The sequence below is a fragment of the Sturnus vulgaris genome, chromosome Z (genome assembly GCF_052056855.1).
Source record: "Sturnus vulgaris isolate bStuVul1 chromosome Z, bStuVul1.hap1, whole genome shotgun sequence".
Taxonomy (NCBI): domain Eukaryota; kingdom Metazoa; phylum Chordata; class Aves; order Passeriformes; family Sturnidae; genus Sturnus; species Sturnus vulgaris.
Genome location: NC_142283.1, coordinates 74120394 through 74134621, shown reverse-complemented (window position 1 = coordinate 74134621; position 14228 = coordinate 74120394). Strand labels below are relative to the sequence as shown.

Genomic DNA, 14228 nt, shown 5'->3' with positions numbered 1-14228 from the left:
TGAAGGTCCCTGTGGCTGTTGTGCCCAGAGCTTTGGTGGCTCTGGTGTGAGCAGACTTTCTGCCAGCAGAGCTGGAATGGGCTGTGCTTGAGGAGGAGGAATCCACAATCATGGCATGCCCAGCTGCTGAAGGCAGGCTCTGTGCTAAACCTCTACCAAGCATTGATCCATCTGCTTTTCTCTTGCAAATAATAGGCTGTCTGTCTTTCAGATCACAGAACTTCTCCAGTTAATGAGTCAATTTAAAGAAATGGGCTTTGAACTAAAAGACATTAAGGAGGTCTTATTATTACACAACAACGACCAACACAATGCTTTGGAAGATCTAATGGCCCGTGCAGGAGCCAGCTGAAGACACATTCCTGGATTCTTGGCGTGCATTGGAGCAGGACCAGCCCCACCACCTTCGTATCCAGTGTGACTTGCTCTCAGTGGGAAGGAGTCCAGCTTTTTGCATAAAAGGGAGAATGACTGAGCAAGCCTGCCTGCGTGCATCACTCCAGCATTTCTCTTTCCACTGAGGGCCAGCTTTCATTCTTAAATTAAATTTTAAAGTGTCCTTTCCTAAGTTTCCTTTTTCCAGCTTGGCCACGGAAAGTTGAGACTGCCCAGCCTCGACTGGAATTGTACATAGGTAGAGTTGGAGTGGTTCCCCCTCATTGTTGCACTGGAGTTGGACAGAAGAATATTAAGTTGGTTCTGAAACTAGGATGCTTTGGTTCTTTGAAGCTGCTTTCATGGTGTCTTGTCTGCTTGTACTGAATTACTTGACTGTGTCACAGTCCGGATTACCTGGTTAAATTTGACCTTTAGTGCAATGGAGTTTTATTTTTTGGTTGAAAGTTAGTCTGTAACTTAGTAAAACACTGGTTCAGAAACTGTCACTATGCATAAAGAGAGAACCTTGTTTTGTCCTCTTGGTTTTTTTTTTTACCCATGCATCCAACACTTCTGCCAGACACGAGTGTCCAGTGCTGAGTGGTAAGTTCTCTTGAAGCAGATAAGCTGTGAACTCAACCTGGACCTGCAATTGTTTTGGTTCTTGAACCTGAAGGCAGAGAGCTGGGGCTCAGTATTTTCAATCCCCTGGGCTTGTAGGATATTTAAGACAATGCCCTGCTAGAAAGTCAGTTATCTTTTTGTTCTAAATAATACACAGTGTGATGCAGGAGGTTTCTTTCAAGCACTTTCTTTAAAACAAATATACTCACTGCATTAGTTCCATTTTTCACACTGCTATAGAATTACATAATAATAACATCTAGTACTACAAATCAGGTTGGGGTTGTTTTTGATAGTTCAAAGTATTACATTGTACATTGATCAAGTTCTGAATACATGAAATATCAGCAATCTTGAGGAATCTCTAATTTGCTAAATATTTTGATTCTGCAGAAGAACAACTAATAAAACCCTGAAATGTAACTCCCAGTGTCATGGTTCCCATCTCTCATGCTCTTGGCTGTATAGCAGAGGAGGAACTTGCTGGATCCTGCCCACCCAGGTGCTGCCAGCTCCTATGGGCACGTGTGAACACTGTTGGGCAGAACAATCAGAGGTCCCTGGGCTGCAGCTGCAGTGGTGGAAGTTGCTGTGCTTCTCTGTGGCTTATTTTTGTTTTATGTAAAAATCCCAGCTTAGGGATCCAGACTCACATTAGAGCCTGGAGCTGGAGCATTGGACTGCTAGAGGGAAAAATGTCTCAGCTCGTTGCATCAACCTATGTTTTTCAGTAGGAGGTTTCAGCTCATCAGGACTCCAAAGGAGATGGCATTTGTCTCCATTATGTTGTTAACTTTCTATGACCAAAACATTTAATTTGGGCCCAGTGTGCACTCCTGGAATTCTCAGTGGGGTGCCCAACTGTGTGAATTGCACACATTTATTCAAAATGATGCAGGAGAGGGATCTGCTGGCAAGTGTCCAGGAGATGTGGAGAGGGATGATGAGGATGAGCAGGGCAGGTTGCCTTGCACATGTCCCATAGTGTTGACCTTCACCATTTTCTAGTGGTGGAACTGAAATGAAGCTTGTCTAAAAAGGACATTCAGCAGCTGTGAGTGCAGGTAATGGCCAGCTTTTCTTCTTTCCCAGGTGAGAAATGCAACAGTGAAGTGAGGAAATGGGGTTTCTGATTAATTGGAAAACCTTGAAAACAAAATTCCAACTGCTTTACTGTCACTGCTGAGAGGATTCAGTTGTGCTGCTTGTTCTGGTTTTCTCATAATTGCTACCCCAGTGAGTTCCTGTCTGGTACCACACAGTCCTGAAGGGGCAAGAAGTCTTTGCCACAAAGAAACAACTATTTAGACCAAACCTCTGAATAAAATAATCTCTGATTGTATTAGTGTGTGTTGTTTTTTCACCCTTCCCCTCCAAGGTCTGTCTCTTAACCCCATAGAATAACCACTCTGCTTTTGGAGCTCTTGTGGAGGTGAGAGCAGAGTGGTGAAATGGGAAGTAGCAAGGTCTTACTTCAGAGAGCTGTGCCCACCCGGGTCTACCCTGGTGACACTGCTCCTGCTTTGGCAGTGACATTTCTGGATTAAAATCATTGGGTGGCTGAAGGCATGAAGTGTATTCCTGTGTTGGCATTTCAGAGAAAAAAAATACCAGAGTGAGGGGATTAAGGGGGTGGCTTGGAGAAGAGGAATTGCTGAATGAATGTGTAACAAGAGATCCAATGTGACCAGAGTTCAATGTGCAGCACTTGTTAATCTGGTACTGTTCTGTCCAGGCACAGTTCATTGTGGGTGTGGGGAGGTCCTGCTGGCTGGAGCAAGGCTGGGCTCCGCCTTGCTGCTGGCTGGTGAGATTGGCTGCACCCCTGGTCACACTTGCCACCTTGGAGCTTTTCCTGAGGCTGTCAGGTCACACTGATTTATGTCCCTGCTCTGCCTTTGTCACAGGTTCTGTCTGAGATCTATGTGCCTGGGTGGGAAGGCCGGTGAGAAGTGTAGAGGCAGAGCCTAAACTGGTGGTTTAGCTTTCAACAGGAGCATCTTCGAGCTGCCTCCTGCTGGTTCTGGGCTGCAGAGCCGTCCTTCGCTCCTGTGGCAGCTGAGGACTCCTGATCCTGCAGTCGAGCAGTGGAAGCTGCAGCTGCCCCAGTGCCCCAGGGCTTTTTTATTGCCCGGCTTTGTGGCTTCTGCCCCAAAAGATCTGCTGGAACACAGAACCTGTGTCAACAGCTTTCTGTGGCTGCTCTCTAGGCCAGGAAGGGTCATTCTGGCTGTGAGTCAGGGCTTCTGAAACTCCACACCAACAAGCCCTGTGAGAAGGAGAGCTCGTACAGATTTCCAGCCTGACTTAATCTTTTGCAGTCAATCAAATGGGCATTTTGATCATGTTTTCCCAAAATGATTTTTACCAGAGTTCTGTAGCAAATTGAATTTTATTTTAAATTCCATCAACTGTTGAAATTAAGTATTAAGCCTCTGCTAATAAGCATTAATAGTCATTGTTGCATCTGAATACAAAAGTGAATCCATTTTAGTTCTGTGTTTATTTGATTGTACATGGCCAAGCTCTCTCAATCTCTTAGATTGCTTTTATGACACTTTAACACCTGTTTGTCAAGTTGAAGGAAAAACCTTTTGTAGCAGTAGTCAGAAATATCAAACAGTAGGAAGGGGATGACACTTTAAATGTTCATTTAGCACATTTTCACACAAGAATTAAAGCAGCAACTAGGTAATAACCCTCAAAGAGGAGAGAAAAATGTTACCATTTCTAATAGCTTGATAGTTTTGTTGCATAGGAGGAACCCATTGTTGGTATCTTTAGGGTGAGCAGCACTTCAAGTACGTCTATTTCATTGCCATGGATGGGCTGATTTTCACAGCCAGATCCTTTATTTCTTTATTTTGGTCAAGTCTCACCTTCAGTCGAGAAAATAAAATTTGGAGAACAGACAAAATATATTTAAGAAGGTGTAGTCATGTGGATTGGCTGGATAATCCCTTTACAAAAAAGATAGTATCAGATCTCCCTCGGAAAATTGTGTGTGGTTATTTTGATTATTTGTTGTTTCTCAGTGGACACTGAGAAACTCCTGGCTGTTCCTCAAGGGAGCAAATAGTTCCTGTTCTGGGAATTGGTGCTGGGGCTCAGATCTGCCAGAGAGACTTTTTTTTTTCACAGTAGATCAGATGGGCTTCACAGGTGGCTCCAATCTGGCAGCTGACTTAACTGTCTGCTTGCAGAAGTTTTTGGTCACTCATCTGTCTTATCACAACTGTGCCTGCAGATACCGAGGTTAGGATATGGTGCTGTTGGGTTGTGCAAATGATTCTTGTGTGTTGCTTAGGAATGTCCAGCTTCTGTAAGACACTTGAAAAGCCTATGAACATACTTCGCTCACCTGCTTTTTAAAAACTTGAAAGAGCGATCAACCAATGCTCATCTCCCAAATGTCAGAGTATGTGGAGGGAGAATTTTCCTCCTTTGCACTGTTTCTAACTGGACGTCATATTTTTCTGTGACCTGTGCACACATCCTACAGTCTGATCTTTTCCTTGGTTCCAAATAGACTTGCCAAACTCCTCATCTGCTCCCTGACAGCAGTGTTTGCTGCATGCTTCTGAGAACGTGCTGGGGAAACTTAAGTGCCCACATCTAATTTATGGTATCAGGAAGACTACCCAGCTGCCTCATCTTCCCCTCACCTTACTCATAGGAAAGCTCTCCCTGGCCCCAGGAAGTGGAGGGAATTGCTGGTTTTAAACACTTGCTCCTCCCTGTGTGGTTTTAGCAGAGTGCTGATGTCCCACTGCTTTACAGCTCTCTGGTGGCTGTCAGGCAGCACTGCTCTGTGCTATGCAGAAATCCCAACAGTCTTGCTCCTGGGTGCCTCATCTCTCTGGGTGAGTGAGTGAGGGAGGCTTCTGACCCAGGTTTACGTTTGATTTGCTGCTGGCCTGTGACCAGGACACACAAACCGTTCTGAGAGCCATAACCTCAAACCCCAGAGAAACTCTGCTCTCTGCTCCACAGAGAAATCCAGTCTCAGCTACAATATGGAGACTAACCAGTGCTAAAAACAACCCAACAGTCAGGGCAGGGATATGAGATTTGCTTCTGTTCCCCAGGCCTACACTGGGTGACATTCCTGGGAGTGTTTGCACCAAATATGCATCCCAGAGTGTCACTGCAATTACTGTCCTGCTGCTCAGTCCAACCTGGGCTCCGTAGGGACGCTGTGCAGGCAAGGCAGCAAAACCCACAGCTGGTCAGACAGCAGTGTTCCATTCCCCTTGGCATTTCTGGCTACTGAGCAGGCTTTGAATGAGCTACCACAGGCATTACTGAGGAGACACAGAGATGGATGAATGTGCTGCGACAGCCCTAATTTTGGAGTGGGAGCGCTCACACAGCGCGTTGTCAGCAAGCATGTCTCAAGGTCACTTGTGCCTTCAAAGCAAGTGGACTGGCTTTGTGGTTCAGATGAGATGCATACAGCACTACGGCTTCTGCAGGGCTCCAGCTGATGGCTCCATAGCTCTTGATTCAAATACCAGTTTCACATAACAGTGCTGTCAGCAGCTTCTGGAAGCCCAGTGGCTCCAAGCAGATCCCCTTTTTGTGTGAGAAATCTGTTCAGCTCTGCTCAGTGCAGGCATTAGACGTATGCAGCAGGTACAGCTGCTGGCGTCTTCCTCTGGGTAGCAGCATGAAACCCATGTGCTTATTAATGTGCCAGATGGAATCTTTGGTATGAAGTCCCTGCTAAAACAGTCCTTGTCCATAACTTAAAGCCACCCCTTTCAGGAGCTCTGGAGAGTTCATCCCAAGAAGTAATTCAACAATAGGCTTCCTCCTGAAACTGACAGCACTTCTAACCCTGCCTTGACTTCTGAATACTTAAGGTCCAGTCATGTTACTGTAACAACCTCTGGCTCCTCTCTCTTTCCTGGCTTCTGTTTGCAAAGTACAGCAGCTTTTCTGGGTAGCTTTTGAGCATTTCTGTTCAGACCTGTTTCTGGCTTCAAAGCTGTTTCCCTTACTTGGCAACACAGATTTGCCTTTAACATGTGAGAAGCTGCTATGATACATGAACATGACTTGTATGCTACTTGGTGAGATAGATATTTAAAGGCTGCTGAATTGTTAATGTTCAGAATGTAGCTTACTGTTATTAATGAAATACAAAGCTTATGGTGCTAATTAGTCATCTCTCATTTACTCAGAATTCTCTCCATCCTTGTATAGAACACACACTAATCACAAACATCAAACCAAAAGCTATCCCCTACCACCCACACTCTGCAGCACCAAGTGCAGCACAGGCTGGGGTTTCCTGTAGCTGCTCCAGTGCATGTGGAAGCAAAGAAGGTCTAAACAGGTGGAGGTGTTTGCAGTGATGTGTCAGTGCCAGGGGAAGCTAAACAGAGCTGAAGCTGGGCTCGCATCGCCTGGACACACTTTGACTTCAGTACCAAGATTTCATCCAGCATGGTCATGAAATTCTGAAAATCCTGGTGAGGAAGGCACAAGGAAACAGTAGGGAACAGTATCAGCAGGTTGGAGAAAATCAGCATATTTTTTACACTGCAGCAGAACGTAAAAACATTCTGCAGACTAGTAGATTAAATCAGCATTTCCTTATTAAAGTCACAGCCCTCACAGACAAAGGTCAGTGCCTCTAAACATCAAGGTTCACTGATTCTGGTAGTTTTATCTATTGGTGAAATTACAACTCATATGGTGACCTAAAATGTATCAAATAGCTGTTGTTGCTCTTCTACTCTGGTTAGATTTTCAAAGGTTTTGTACTGGGACTGGTCACTCAGTTTTACCATGTACTGAACTCTGTTCCTGACACTGCTCATGCTGGATTTATCAATTATGAAAATAAATGGTGAGTTAGGCCACAATGGATCAGGTATAATATCCCAATCTTGACAGATGCAAGGGATTTATTTCCCATCAGGTCATGGGGCCATGGCTGCAGGTCTGCCATGAGCAATACACTGTCTGTATCCAGCCTCAGCCCAGGGAACTCTACCTTCCATAATCACATGGATAAAAGGCAGTATGGAACTGTGATTAAAACTGAAATGGAGTTTTAATCCTTTTAAAAGTAGGGCTTGTATTAATAAGGGAGCACTTGGATGTGCTCCGCTCTCCAGCTGAGAGTAGTTTGGTGCCTTTGTTCACAGGTCTGTGCCTGAGAAGCTGGGAGGTGTCAGCATCCCCAGGGCTGGGAAATTCAGCTGCTGGGCATGAAAATCAATCACACAAAAGCTTATTTGGCAGTACTCCAGCTGTATCTCCTGCACTGAATCTCTGTCCTGCAGGGAAATCAGGACAGTGATGAAGACTAGCCTAGCTGCTGTGGCATATTTTTCTTAAGCACTTTAAATATTGGGGTTTTTTTAAAGTGTGTGGCTGGTCTTGGCAGGAGTTTCTCCTGCAGCCGAAGTTGCATGGCTGGGGAAGTTGAAACCATCTGAAAATGGAAGGAGAGAGGCTGTGCATGAAGCCCAAGCATATTTCATTACCCAAAAAAGGTCATGCTGTGAAATAAAACTACAGGGTATGTTATTCACACACTGCTGGTAGGCCTGGCAAGCTTGTCAGAATTCTGCTAGCCAGAAAATAACTGCTTGCTGCAAGGGGCAAATAAATGGCGGGGCAGAGAGCTGGTGTCCAGTGACCAACAGACTTATGAAGAACAATCTCAGAAGATGTAAAAAAAAAATTAAGAAGATGAAAGATAGCTTTGTTTCACTGCATTGTCTGCCACAAAAATAATACAATTTATGTCTCCTTTGCTGCTTTGTGAACTGTATGTTATGTGTAAAACAGCATATGCAGCTTGAAATCACAGTGAATGAGCCACATGGTGGACCAACTCCAAAGTCCCTGAGGGAAGAGTTCCTGTACTTCAGATCTGAACTGTGATAGGAATTGAAATGATTTGATAATGCTATGCAGCAATGGAGCTTGGCTTTACTGAGAAGATGAGAGAACTGGGAAGACAGGAGTTCTCACTGGAAAATGTTCATAGTCTGTATTTACACATAAGTGTGACATGCATCTGTTGGGATGCAGGAGAAACAGAACTGGGATTGCCTAGCTAGCAGTGGGGCCATGCAGGTGCCAGATTTTAGGTCTAGGGTACACTTCTGTCATCTGAGGCAAAGGTAATCCAAGAAACATGTGCGTAACCAAAGCCAAGAGCGTGTGAGGAAGAAGCCACAGTGGTCAAAACACTGGAGTAAGCAAGGTCTGGGTTGCTGGCACACCTGCAGTGTGATAGGCAAAGAGGCACCCAGAGGGAAGAGCCAAATGCCACCAGTCCTGCCCTAGGGGTGTGCTCTGTTCCGTGATATTGGTTTACTTGTCCCAGGCTGCAAGAACTAAATCATCACAGGGACAGATGGCCTGTCTGTTACAGTCTACCCCGTGATGCAAGATAAGGGAAGACTCTCTTATCAGACAAGGCCTCAGGGCTAGCCCTTCTATCTCCTGCTCCCCAAGGTCCTGTCAGAGTGGAGACTGGCAGACACAACAGGCACTGAAAATGAGACGCCTTTCCCAGGACTAAGGCTGGCTTTGGAGAAGAGATTAAACTGACAAGGGACATCACATACCAATTCAAGTTAATAATCTCTAATATTAATTTATACAGGTTCAATGGGCACCAAAACCATCATCTGAAACACTTACCATTGCTGACATCTGATTTATCAAGCACTCCTCTTTGAAGCATAGGCATGCCATTTCATCCAGCTGCTGCCGATGAGCACGAATTACAATCTGCCTGATTAACACATAACACACACTGGTTACACAGCCTGTAGTGTAATCACTGCTTGTAATCACAGCTGGCCTCAATAAACCTTCAAGAAAGAGGAATACCCAGAGGAAGCCTTGCTGTCTTGTGTCCCTGGCACTCAGGAAGGGCACACCAGTGTTCCATGAAGTGCAGTGGACTGCACTTGTTTGGGCTTCAGGATGAACTGGGTGGCTGAGGGCTGCTCACAGAGGAGTGACAACAGCCCTTCCTTAGAACAGGCAGCACACAACTGCTTTTCACAGTAGGAGAATCAAGAAGCACAACAATCGTCTAATTAATTGGTGAAATGGCTTATAACCATGAGTCTGTAAGTAATGTCAGTGAGAAACAGGCCAAGCAGGAATGCAGTGCTGCTGTTGATTCCTCTGAGCAAGTTTCACTGACCAACAATGTATTTTCAAGTCAAGGGAATGCAGTCCAGTCCCTGAGAGCTGACAATGGCAGCTCAGAGTACTCAAAGTTTGTATCTACATCTTCAGTGACTGCCCAACTGCTCTTGCAGCTTTTCTTTTCATTGATGGAACAGCTATAACCTGATTCTTGATGGAAGGTTTTGATATATTTGAGGTACTTTGCAGCTCATAGTAAGCCAATTAATTACTGAGAACTGCAGTTTTTATTATATTTATTCCTCTAGAATTATCCTAGAAGCTCTAATAGAATAATTGGCTTCCTGTGAGATTTTAAAATATCACTAAATAACAAGCAACCATATATTTTTAAGATAATTACTATAAATTATGACTACTCTTATAATTATTTAATAGAAGATTACCCATTGGTTTTTGAAGTACATGTAAGTATGACATACAAATAAAGGTAAATGTATCACATGTCCAGGATTTCTAAGCTTCACTACAAACTTCATGATGAGCAAGACTTACTGTGCCTTTTCTAGGGCTTCCCTCTGCCATTTTGCCATCTCTGCTGCAGCATTTGGAGAGCTGTTGCTGGACATGTGTGAGGGGCACTTTAGATTTGCTATTGGTTTATTATCTTTGGTTGCAAATCCTGCATCTGCAGCAAGAGTCTCTTGTGCAAAAATACTCTGCTTTAACTTGGCTTTTAGCAACTCTGTTTCCTCATTGCCAAAAGATGATTTGGAAGGGTCTTCAGAACGGGTGAGGTCCTCATTCCTCAGTCCTGCCTTGGGCTGCAGTAGCAGGCTGCTCTCCCGAGAGGGGGACTGGGCTGCATAGCTCTTTTCAGGTATTTCAGCATTTATTTCCTCAGCATGGTGCCCTTGACTTGAGTTAGACTTCCCTGAATTACCAGCATTGTTATGCTGATTAACATCAGCACCACACCGTCTGCCTCCCGAGTGTTCTTTGCAAGGGGAGTCACTGCAAAGCCCCCCATTCTCTCTCTCTGGCCTGGGGACCGAGGATCCAGCTGTGGATCCAGCTGCGGATGTTTCCATCGGGTCATGCCCAACAAACAAACTGCGCCGGACTCCCTGCTTGGATGAAGCCACTCCCAGGCGGCAGCAGCACGGCTTCACACGGCCGCAGGCGGGTGGGAGCCGCTTGGGTGAGGCTTGAGAGGAGCCCAGCAGGGCACAGAGCCTTCCCGCGTGGCGGGGCTGCTCCCCCAGCTCCAGCATGCTGTCGGTCAGGGATCTGCTCCTGGTGCGCTGCCAGCCCTCCTCCTCAAACCTGCTCTGGGTGTCACTGTCCGGCTCCTGCTTCTCGCGGGGGGGCTTCTCTTGGCTGGAAGATGCTTTCTCTGTTTCGGTTGTGTCCTCACCATCAAGAGGGGACACCAGGAGAGGGGCCATGAGCTCGGAGGAACAGCTGGAAGAAACAGAGAGGCTAACTCCATTTCGAGCTTTCCATTTTACACCTCCTGCAAGGGCAGCCTTTTTATCCAAAGGGGATTCTTCCGTCTCCTCATGCTGGATATCAATCTCTTTGCACTCTGGAGCTCCTGATTTCAATACAGGAGATACATTTGGGTTTGAAGCATCCTTTTCTGAAATTGAAGTGGCTTCACTGGAGTAAACAAGACATCTGGGTTTTGACTTGTACTCTTTATGATTAGATAGGAAATCCTTGCCATTTCTCCAGCTGCAAGAAGGATCTTCCTGCAGGCAGTAAGGTTTTTCTGCAGTGTTGCTTGGAGAGGATTCTACATCTAAGTCATAGCTCCAGTCTGCAGGAGTATTGCTGCAGCCCGCATTTTTAATGGATTCCTCTGCCTTTGGGCTACCCTCACTACAATCCAATCCATGATCTTGCATGGATATTGCATATTTAAAAAATAAGTCCTGTCGCTTTTGGCCTTTTTGCTCTTCTTCAGTTCCTTCTTCTCTTTCGTGAAGGAAAAATGAATGTTGACTGCATTTGTTGGTATTTCCTCTTTTCACGCTCTTTTGACTACAGACAGGTGAGAAAGAATCTTCACTGAAATCACTGTCGTCCAGATCTTCCAACTGCATCCCCTCTTTGCTCTGCACCTCAGTTAGAGTAAGGCTCAGCTCCTGCTGCTCTTGAATCTCCTCGGGCTTGCACTGCATTAAAAACCTCTCAAGGGGCTGATAGTTCAATTTTTGCTTTAGAATAGGGGGCTGCTGAAACTGCTGGTGATAAAGACGTAAATGCTCTTCCCTTTCCTTCTGAAATGGAGGCAGATATGCCCAGGGTTCAACAGACTGTTTAGCAAAAGTATTTCCCCATTCCTGTTCGCTGTCAGAGGGCAGACTTCCATCTCCAAAGGAATTATCATCTCTAGGAGCAATCTGTTTCTGAACAGGTTGTACTGTCTGGACTTTGAGGCACTGGACAGGTGTTCTGTTTTGCATATACTTGTCTTGCTGGCCACTCTCTTTTGTTTCTGCTGAGGCAATGAAATCCTTCATGGAGGAGCTCTTTTCAGAGTGGGGGGATAGATCATCATTTTTCTTCTTTAGGGGATGTGTTATCCGTAGGAGTCCCTTAACAGGAGTGGTGTGGTGGAAGCAGGGAGTGCTAGTATTTCCTTTGTAGGCATGTCCCTTGCCAATTGCCTTGGGGGTAGAGGTAAGAGGGACACCATGTGGCTGGAGTGCTGCAAGATATGCCTTTGGTTTTGTAACACCTGAGGGATGCTGAAGGCCTAGCTTCACTTTCTTTGGAGAGCTCTTTTCCCCAGGTGGCAAAGAGGGAGTGCTTTGGACACGTTTTGGAGATACATTTCTAGCTCTGCGACGCCTTTTTGTGACAGGGGTAGAACATCTAATCCCTTTCTTCAGCTCTTTAACCCTGCAAAAAAGAGAATGGATTTATAAGATGTCATGATTTCAGTTAAGTAACAGCATCTTTAGAACAAATCAATGCTTTCACATACTAAGACTAAATATTGAATTCATGGTTTGTTTTCTGTCTGTGATCTTCACAGGTATCAAAACCCCTCTGCCAAAATGCCTGAACTTTTGGAAAAATCTATAGCAGTCTTTTTAAGTGCTTCCTTGAGCAGTGCATAATGGGTCAAGTGAGTGGAAATGGCCTCAGTTTCAGTGCAAGGGGATGGCATTTCCACACGTTACAATGCAGCAGAACAAGCTGGTATACTTCACAGCACGTCAGAGAGTCCCACAAGGCTCAAAGTAGGACTTTTGGAGTAGTTGAAGTGGGGTGCCTGAGCTCAGGTGATGTGCACAGGGCTGCACTGCTCCTGGATCAGACTCGGCAGTGCAACTGTGAAGAGCTGATTAACTGGTATCACCCTTTCCCCTACCTCCCTGACCCTCAGCTGTTCTTTTTGCTCTTCTTGCCCCTTAAGTTAGCTCTTGTCCTTTTAAGACCAGCATTGCACAGCCTGTAATTTAGTTCCTGCTCTGTCGGAGGGAGGGTGAAGGATTGGCACACATTGTAAGCAGAATTACAATATAAAGCTAAACCAAAACTTTTGATTGCTGAGGTCAGTAATCCTGCAGTTACAGGGCATACAGTGATATTTTCATCACTAAAGACGGTCATCAGAAAGCATTTACAAGACCCAAAAAATTTTAAGACTAAATATGAGTTGGAATAGGCAACGATTTATTAGCTGCGTAAAGATTCTGTTTCTCGCCTAAATCGATATTTTCAATACAACTAAAATAAAATATCATGCATTACTTTTTACTTTGTGATTTTCACTCTGGCAAGACTGAGTTTCACCTCCTACCTGTCAGCATATCGCAGGGTGTTCAGGGTGTGCTCTGTAGCTATGTGGCTCGGTGAAATATTGGCTATCATACATGTCTTAGAATTGCCAATGAAAGAGTCCTTTAGCACCTAGGGTTCAAAGGAAAAAAATTGGGTTCTTAGCAGTTCATGTCCCTTGCACATTCTGTAAATTAGTAATATCTACAGAAGAAATTCAACATGGGGTACTGTTTTGGGTTTTTTTTAATAAATTTAGTCCTCTTGTCTCAGTTTTTCTTGCCTTTATTTATTTACAGTTTAAAATTAATACAAGTTTTAATTAGGGCTCTAAACAAGCCCTTGTTCCAGACGCCTCAAGGGTGCAATATGGTTTGAGGAATAAAACAGATGTTACAGCTGAAGTCAAGAAATATTGATGAAAACTCCCAGGACACTGAGATAACTGAATAGAATATGCAAGACTGGTTTCAGACTGGAGGGAAATGGATGGTAACTCTGCATGAATCTGGAAGGTGGTGTTTGGAATTTTGTTTGGTTTCAGTTTTTGGCTTCTTTTTCTTCCCATGCCAGTCCCCATTCATGGCTGGAGGAAATTGGCAGTTGGTTTTAATTCTGTGATTACCTTTAAAATTAAAATTTACAAAAGCTATGCATTTCCTCTCTTTCTCAAGAGAGGAAGCAGTTACTGAACTATGCCATCTATTTATCTATTTATTTATTTATTTATTCATTTTTTGCTTATTTTTTTCCTCAGCAAGGAAACCTCTCCTTTTGCCTTTCTGCTGATTTTACCTGAGTTAATTTGCTTTGCCGGAAAGGAGTATGTGTGTGTTCCTGATCCAATGCCCGAATGCATTCCTTTAGCTACCAAAAGAAAGGAAAAACAGAAGGGAAAATAGATCAGTCATGCACTGGCAAGGAACTGAACCGCATCAAACCAAACTTACCCAGGTCCTGTGTCACCTTTGACTCCTACCATGTGTTGTCCCTTGCAAGGTCAAATTGTGCCCTGCCTGATGACTCCGTGGGCTGCACCAAATGCAAGGAGCTGGGTAAGCACACACATTTAGCATTCACGGAGCTCCACGGAGCTCCACAGAGCTGCTGCCTGCACACATTTAGCTAGTCTGAAGCCAGTCTGGGTGTAGCCTAACTATGCTGCAGCTTGCAGGGCAGGTGTACCTGAAGGACAGAGCTTTTTGAGCTACATCTCTTATTTTATTTCTTCTGGAGATAGAAGATTACTGTATTGTCATGGTGATACTGCCATCAAGCATTTATAGCCTGTATACATTCTA

The 14228-nt window shown here is 44.7% G+C and overlaps 2 protein-coding genes across 6 annotated transcripts in view; one reads left to right on the top strand and one right to left on the bottom strand.

Annotated features, from left to right (window-relative positions):
• UBAP1 (ubiquitin associated protein 1) overlaps positions 1–1425 on the top strand; it is a 32778-nt gene extending 31353 nt beyond the window's left edge. For all 4 annotated transcript variants that reach the window (XM_014886069.2, XM_088156325.1, XM_014886068.2 and 1 more), the window contains exon 8: positions 212–1425. In XM_014886069.2, coding sequence (XP_014741555.1) covers positions 212–352 — 141 coding nt within the window. In that variant the 3' untranslated portion in view covers positions 353–1425. The remainder of the gene's footprint in view (positions 1–211) is intronic.
• Positions 1–14228, bottom strand: part of KIF24 (kinesin family member 24) — a 43360-nt gene that overhangs the window by 10515 nt on the left and 18617 nt on the right. The window contains exons 10-14 of one of the 2 annotated variants that reach the window (XM_014886096.2): positions 13723–13794; positions 12950–13059; positions 9688–12042; positions 8674–8767; positions 822–6476 (exon numbers count right to left, since the gene is read on the bottom strand). In XM_014886096.2, coding sequence (XP_014741582.2) covers positions 6336–6476; positions 8674–8767; positions 9688–12042; positions 12950–13059; positions 13723–13794 — 2772 coding nt within the window. In that variant the 3' untranslated portion in view covers positions 822–6335. Of the gene's footprint in view, positions 1–821; positions 6477–8673; positions 8768–9687; positions 12043–12949; positions 13060–13722; positions 13795–14228 lie in introns of those variants that run through there. The other variant, XM_088156324.1, reaches the window with a different exon arrangement.